Source organism: Saccoglossus kowalevskii, chromosome 10 (assembly GCF_978046115.1).
Source record: "Saccoglossus kowalevskii chromosome 10, keSacKowa6.1, whole genome shotgun sequence".
NCBI classification, from domain to species: Eukaryota; Metazoa; Hemichordata; class Enteropneusta; family Harrimaniidae; genus Saccoglossus; species Saccoglossus kowalevskii.
This window is the reverse complement of record NC_140650.1, coordinates 8,141,756-8,149,962: the sequence shown is the minus strand read 5'-3', so window position 1 is coordinate 8,149,962 and position 8,207 is coordinate 8,141,756. Positions and strand designations below refer to the sequence as shown.

The 8,207-nt window shown below is 35.3% G+C and overlaps 1 protein-coding gene across 1 annotated transcript; it reads right to left on the bottom strand.

Moving 5' to 3' along the window:
• Positions 1-1,567: 1,567 nt before the first annotated feature.
• LOC100367469 (dual oxidase maturation factor 1-like) lies at positions 1,568-7,277 on the bottom strand. The gene is made up of 9 exons (XM_006818518.2): positions 7,246-7,277; positions 6,803-6,980; positions 5,710-5,767; positions 5,190-5,324; positions 4,907-5,005; positions 4,199-4,352; positions 3,749-3,960; positions 2,739-2,953; positions 1,568-2,410 (listed from the first exon to the last, which is right to left on the bottom strand). The coding sequence occupies exons 2-9, from the start codon at positions 6,962-6,964 to the stop codon at positions 2,285-2,287; spliced, it is 1,161 nt and encodes a 386-aa protein (XP_006818581.1). The 5' UTR covers positions 6,965-6,980; positions 7,246-7,277; the 3' UTR covers positions 1,568-2,284.
• Between the last annotated feature and the right edge of the window lie 930 nt (positions 7,278-8,207).

Sequence of the window (8,207 nt, the reverse complement as noted above, 5' to 3'; positions counted from 1 at the left end):
GACCTCTGTCATGTGACTAGCCATGAAGATCTCTATGGTGCTACACAATTTTGGGGTAACACCACCTTGCATGAGAGAAAAAAAAAGACCATCATGCCACTGAAAATTCAGTACTCTGATATGAAAATACAATTTTTTTAACATGAGCTGAAGCAAGGAACAGAAACCAGGACTGACAGTTTTTAATCATCTTCATTAGACTTGGATGCTGTCTTTTCATGTTTTGTGTTTTTTCAAGGAAAACAATATTTGCATACTCTGCACTTTATTTAGCCATATTTGACTCCTGTGTCAATGGGAGTCCTTGTGGTTGTGTTACTGTGTGTGTCTGTTCCACTGATATCTCAAGAACCAATTATCAGATTTTTATGAAACGTTGTTCATAGATGCTCTCGGATAATGCTCAGACCTGATTAGTTTTTTTGTTGAAAACACCTAATTTGCATATATATTATCAAATTTTAATTATTTTCGCTTGTTCCTCATGTACCATTGAACAGATTTTGATGCAACTTGGTACATAGATGCTCTGGGATAATGCACAGACCTGATTAGTTTTTTGTTGAAATCGTATGCATATTAATTATCTAACTTGCTTATTATTTAGCAAATTTTAAGCATTTTCACTTGTTTCTCAATTACCATTCAACAGATTTTAATTAAACATGGTACACAAATATGATCAAAATAAGACATGTTTCAATGATTTTTCATGCAATAAACATAATTTTTGCTTTATGTGTATTGAAGATGTGCTTCTAATATTAAGAGTACCGGGTAAATACAGTATTCCATATTTGTACTCAAATACCTTCAGCACACAGGAGTTCTTTCTAAGCTTTCTTTCATTATTCATTTATTTTTTATGAATAGCTTGGTCACTGATGTGCCTGTTCAGTTTGTATTGAAAGCTTTCGGTTATTTTGTGACGCATCAAAATAGTCCTATTATTGGTACTGTAAAATCTGTATTAGAAGCTGCGGCTTCTATTAAAATGGTACAATGCAACAGAAGGGATGCGGCTTCTGTTAGAACATCTACACATAATGAATATTTGCTTCTCAGTTATAAAAAAAGAATGGGTGCGACTTCTATTAGGGATGCGGCTTCTAATACAGATTTTACGGTACTTGTTTTTATGTAAAGGCCAGTTACTGGGTGGCTCACACTTTGATATTTTTTTGGGAAAGGACCAATATGTTTTTTTAGTACAGATCTGTGTCACTCTGTGTGAACATGTGGCTTTATTGTTCCTGCTTTTGAATATGTGGATGTGATTCTGATCTATGGTCATTATAGACTCATGTTGTTTCTCACAAGATGCAAATTATATCAGGACTTTCAGTACGATATGTTCAATTTGAGTTTATTAAGTAATTTTGGAATTGATTTTAGGCATAATGATAATGGAGGAGCCACTGTCATTCTGACCTAGGGTTAATTAGAATGACCTGGATTTCAAAGGAGAGACTTATGTTTTGAAATCTGATAGGCCTTTTGCAATGGACAGTGTGGATGGCATTGAACTGCATTTTATAATATTAAAAATTAAAAATAATATTAAAAATTCAATGAAAAACAGTTTATTTGATATTCTTTGCTATCAAGATGTGAACAGAGTTTACATAATTTTACATGTAAAGTATTCAGTCATAATTATTGGAAATATTTAAATGTGTATTGTGAATATTTTCATAAAAAGTAAAACTTCAAACAAAATTTCAAGAAAATAAAATGAAATAAAACATCTGTATATATAGGAATCTCGTAATAAAACTATAAAAAAACAAATGGTTATTAACATACTGCCGTCAGATGGCGTGATACTTGTCGATATTGTATTATGGTACGTCGCATGATATATCTCTACTATCAATGCGAGGTTTTCATTGGTCAGTGTTCATAAATTTGGCATTTATTTTTCATTTTCCTACTATTTTTACTTGTACATACGTACATACTGTATTTTAAAATGAAATCATTTTACTCCATTGTGTTTGTATCATTGCAAAACCTCATTTCCAAAAAAAATGTATCACTAGATATTTCTTATAGTGAAATTTTTTTTCACTATTCTTGCTGGAACTGTGAAAATAACATCCAGTGAAAATACTTTTTTTTACATTCAACTCATCAAAAATCAGTGAAAATAAAATTCATTACATAAAATGTCTTTCCAGCTAAAATAACAATTAATTTAAAGTACATGCAAGGTTAAGTAAGTGATAAATACTATGTAATACAATACTAGTAATAGTTCTAAAGTGTCAAACACGAGGAAACGCTAAACATCCTCCAGCGACAGATTTGGTGACATGACTGCCGATACGTTGATAGATCGATGACTTGGTATCACACGTCCAGTATCCGTGATTTCACTTCCGGACGAACTACCGGAACTGAATTGCGACTGTAAAAGACAGAGTAAAACTACGATTATAATATGAGGGGTGATAAGTTAAACATAGTAAATCTATATCCGTTTTAAAAAATAAGTAAAATATAAGTTAAGATTTGTATCAAAGGCAAAATACACGTACAGTTTGTAATTAAATTTAATTTTACTTCATGTCTTAATTTTGACCATTTACTAGTATTCATTTACATGTGTAGTCGTCGTGCAAAATCAAGTTTTTTTTTTCTTTACCAGCGTCAATTTATTTCATAAACCCCCCCTAGCCAATCCAAAGTTCCCCTTCACTATCTCTGTTGATCAAAAATTGAAAGGTTTCACTCACACTAGAAGCATCTTGGATTTCATCTTGACGATTTAATGTTTGTATTACAATCACTCTATCGTTATCATAATCGGGCAAATTCTCATCGCTGTTTTGTCCTCTTCGTCTTTGTTGCTGGACCGGGATGTCGTGATCTTGGAAGAATTTACTCGTCTTCACTGGCCACGTTCGGTTACAAATATACAAGACTACACCGTAAAGCATGCAGAGAATACCTGTATACACATACATATAAATATACAGACAATAATTTCACTGCTGGTGTTTTGTTAGTGCTATGCATACACACGTGTTCTGGGGCTTGTCTTATGCACAATACTGATTTTGAATTATTCCCAAACTATCGCCTTGAGACAACAGCTCATATTTTCCACCTTACTTGCATCGCACCAATCACGCCGATGAGCCGATGAGTAAACGAACTTTGCCTGGCAAAAATTTATTAATTTATTTATTTATTTAATCTAAGTATCTTCATTTCAACATTGTCACGACTTCGCTTATTGATATAAGTTTGATCTGAACTTGATCATGTTAGAAAACTTCAAGTTGAAAAGATACAATTCTATTTCCACGTCAGAAAGCCTGCATATGATAGATTATCTAATACGTAAAACACCATATTGATATTAAAGATAATCTTTCTCAGATCCAGAGTTTAACTTCTTCCTGGGGCTAAACACCGAAACTGAATCGACCGATACCTGGTGTATGTGCATCTAGAAGACAACATGCACTAGCCGAGTTTTACTCACTAACGGATGTGACTTTGGAAGAACTTTGGTTGAAGTCACCAGGTTCCCGTTTTGAATCGGGCCTGTTTGGCCACGGGATAGCGCTTTTAAATTTTCATGATGACAGAAGGTCACACAGTTCTGTCATGTAGCAAAATGTTACGATAAACATGATAAGTAACACAAACACTTGCAATGCGTGTCATCCAACACAGTGGTATTTTATTAGAAAGTTGTCTTAGTATGATTTCATTTTATTTTATTATGGTGACGTACCTGTTGATAACGTCATCCAATAGCACCAGCCATAGCGGAAATGTAGAACATCGTCTGCGAATGGTATACTCAGTATTGGACCCCATCGTAAGATAGTGAAGAGAATATTGCCCCAAATCAACCAAAATCCGGTCAGTACCATGCAGTACGCAGCGTAGCGTATCATCATAAATAGCAAAATATTTGCAATGACCCAAGTGGGGAATGCCGACCTACACCAACAAACAAAAACAAAGTTAAAACAACGTCAGTCATCTGGTGGCGCTATAGCAGTTTCTGGGGAGAAACGACACTGCATGTCGTATGTTGCTGGATATAATAGTATATTATTGTGAAAATAAGATAAGACGTGGAAATTTATTTCTTAAAGATATGTTTCATTTAAGAGTCGATAACAAGTTAATTTAATTTTTAAATACTCAAAACTTTTAAAATTTACTAACGTCTTACCATAGGAGAATATGCGTATAGAGCCCCGACATTCGATAAGAGCGTCCCCAGCGGATGTTTTCTCCATCTAACGTGAAATATTCTGCGATCCATAAAATAGGATATGGAAGTCCCCTGTATTGTGACTCCCTGAATTCCTGGTTGATTTGTCCAGCTGTTAAAACGAAACAAATACAATGTGAGTGGACCAAATTGACTCAGGCTACTCGGGATCACGTGACAAATCGAGGCCGAATGAAATCGCACCACGCACGGCTACTAACCGTGCATCACGAAACACGTAACCGGGAAAAGGTTTCACTTACGGCACCTGAACATGTCATATCATTGTAAAGTTGTCTACAATACGGTCACAATGCAGTTATGTTGAATCTTTTGGAATTCAAGTTTAGATTTGTTAGTTCTCCGATTTATGTGGTTGGTATTTTGCATAACTACCGCTTGATTTGGAATCATATGGCAGCATTGTCTCAATCGTACATAACTTTGAATATGTTTGAACATGTTTCTCGATGAAAGAAACCTGGTATGACTTGTCGTAAAAAACACATGACTTTAATAAGAGTTGATAACGCAGTCGGAAATTGTAATGCACATGCGCTTCGAATTATATGTACGTATAGAAAAATTTTATTTTGATACCAGCTGAAAAATACTCTAAGTTATCAACTTTCATTGCTCAAGTCAATTTTACGTAACAACATTTACCGAATGGTCCGTAAAAATTCCTTCCTTGTCCCCAAAATGGCGCCCATGAATACCGCTCGTTGTAGTTGATTCGTTCGCCAAGCTGGTGTTCTGGGGTGCCTATAGTTATAAATGAAATAAAGACAAATGCTTAATCTACACTGAAATAACAGGTCACACCAAATCAAATTTTTAATTTTTAACGACTTCACAGGTTCACTTAACTCGATGATTATATTATTTAGTTAACTTACACGAAGCATACAATTAAATCGTTAACCCTTGAATATTTGTGTGACTTTACCTTTCAATGTTATATTTACACTGCGAAGCCCAATTTTGACTCCAATCTCTGCCACGATATCTTCGCTCATAGCCGCTTTGTATTCAACCTTTGTTGTGATATTCGCCACTTCCCACTCTTGTCCAAAATTTACAACTGAGGGAGAAACGAAATTATGAAAACCTTTACCAAAACATGGAACACTGATTCTAAATCACCAGATACCAAAATTATTTTCTTTTAGTTGTTGCCATACAATCGAGTTTGACAACAAGTACGAGCTAATATTAAATCGTTATAGTCACGCCCCCAATTATATAAACAATTATATGACGTAAGGTAGCTTTCTCTGGCGCTTTGATATGATATTCCGTCAATGAGGTGCAATATTTTTGAGAGATTTGATACATTCAAAATTAAAACGACTACACAGACAAACAAAATTATATTTCGAACGTCATAGCTTACACACATCGACGCCATAGAAGTTCTCTGCCACTGGAGGGCGCGACACATATCAACAGTGTTTCATAACACTTACGTAATATAGTAGCACCAATATAAATGGTCAATAACGTCCTCAACGCACCATACACCCTCTAAAGTTAAAGACAAAAATCGATTTATTAATTTGTGGTACACCAGATTCTCAATTTACAGTCGTCATTATGTATGGTAAGAAGAATGTATTGGTTATCTATCTGCAAATATGATTGTTATTACTCTTGTCACTAACCAACCCAAAATAAATGATATAAAACGATAAAATCTCCTTCGGAGAAGTGACTTATGTGACATTACTTCTTAGACTTTTGTATATCGTACTTAGATATGTTAGTGAATAGTGAATGGTGCCACTAGGCGAGCATCGGTGACGTAGACGCATCCATGGCAACGACCAGAAGCACGCTGTTTGAAGTGAAAGTTATGATCTATTTGCGTGATTGGAGTCATTTATTTTATTAACACTTGTGTGTAGTTATTCGGCAACCCGTAAAATGTTTCATGGTAAAATGTTTCATGCTGACGTCAACATTTCCTGCTACAACTGGTCAACCGTAGCGGTGTGGTTACCAGGATCGTAATAGATATTTTTAATACTGATAGTACGATCATGATGTAGACATAATGAATGTGGCACGCTTCTTCTGCGCTCTCCCACTCCGCTCTTGTCGTGTTAATTCATTCTTAGTGACTATCACTATGCAGATCAATTCCGACACTCACAACTCGAGCCACAATGAAATGAAACGCGCGATGAACGAATTCAGTAGTGGAAATGCATTGAACAACGTTATTTGATACGATCTTGTCCCGACATGGCAGTCATTGTCATACCCGACCCACTTTTACGTATAATTTACATGTAAATCGCGAATGCTATAATTATGTGTGTATGAATTCGGTGGAAGGAGAGGGTAACACGTCAATTATTTGAACAACGTACTCTGTGTCCGTACCCTAAATGAAATATCACCACATGCAGTGAAAGGTAACGCGTCATGTTTTAGACGCGGTGTCAATCGGTAGTTTCCAAATACTAGAAAATTTGGATTGATTCTTGAACACAAAGGAAGATACAAAAACAGTACAATTCAAAAAGATTCTTTTTTTACGAGATGTAATATTCCTACCTTTGTACCTCGTATGCCAGGCAGGACCACCAAGTAAGCGAATACAATCACACACGTGCAGGTTATCAGTCCAACTTCTAGCTTGTCCACTGTGACCGGCGTGTGGTTTTCAACGTAAAGAGTCGGTCCATCACCCTGGCGGAATGCGTTGAATTTATCCATCGACAAATTGTATGTACTGAAAAAAAAATAGTATTCAGCAATCACTAAGCGGTTTAAATTAAATATTATACTTATTCGTATTAGTAATGTGTGTGACGATGTATGTATGAAAATGAGAAGTGGTCGACGATTTATTTTTTCCGGAATTTCAAAATATTATGCACTTCGTAAAATGAAAAAAAACACGTTTATGCAGTTTGAAGGAAAACTAATTAAAAACTTAAATTTGGGGTACATAATTAAAATAGTTAATGAAAGAGAAACGCATACATATTACTTACCGGTGAGCTGTCGGGTGAAGGTGTCGGTATGGGGGAGTTACGAGTACAAAATAAAGTAATACGCAAGTTAAGAGCAGGTGAAAACTTTTCCATGATGTAATCTATACAATTAATCAAGAATGCACAACTTTAGATCGATCGAGCCAATTAGCAAATGGAACCTAGGTCACGTGAGGGTGCATTTTTTCCTTGTTCACAGCGTGGGGTTAGTTTTCACAGTAACAGTAAATGAGGTCATATTGGTGGCGTAACGTGCACAGTATTTTGTTCCATTTTGTTCTTAGAACTGCTGCAGTAAAAAAGTATCAGGGACTGGCCCGATATCTAACCTAAAGCTACCCGCAACAGATGTTTGTTCTCCTGTAAACAATAATAGTAATCATTCACCTTCTTGTGGCGCGAGTTACGTAGGTGACTGTAATCTCACTTTGATTCTCCTAAAACTCACAAATTAAATCACTTAGTTTGTTTTTCGATTCTCTATATTATAATTTTTGTCAAATTTCTTACAAATCGTGTGGCAATAAGTCAATAATTTGTTGTGAATTTTACATTTATATTGGTTACGATTATTTCGTATTTTTAACAAACTAACATCCAATTTACGATCAATGTCGACAAATAATGCTTCGGGTATTTATAACGGGTTTCCTTTGGGCCACAAGCACGGGCAGACGAATTCATGCTATTTATATACTCGTAATTGGAACCCACCCCACTCTCTCTGTCTGTCTCTCCTGAATGTCCTGTTGGCAAATATGGTTCAGTCGATTTCTTATCATAATATGTTTGATACCAGTAACAAGTGTATTAGGCGCGTCTGGGTAAAGAGTGTTGATGTTGTAAAAGTCATAGGAATAATATATATATATATATATATGAATAAAAATGAATATTATAAGGAGGAAATCGTGAGTTTAAACGAACCCTCCATTGTGCGCATCTACAGTAAATTCTAGTTT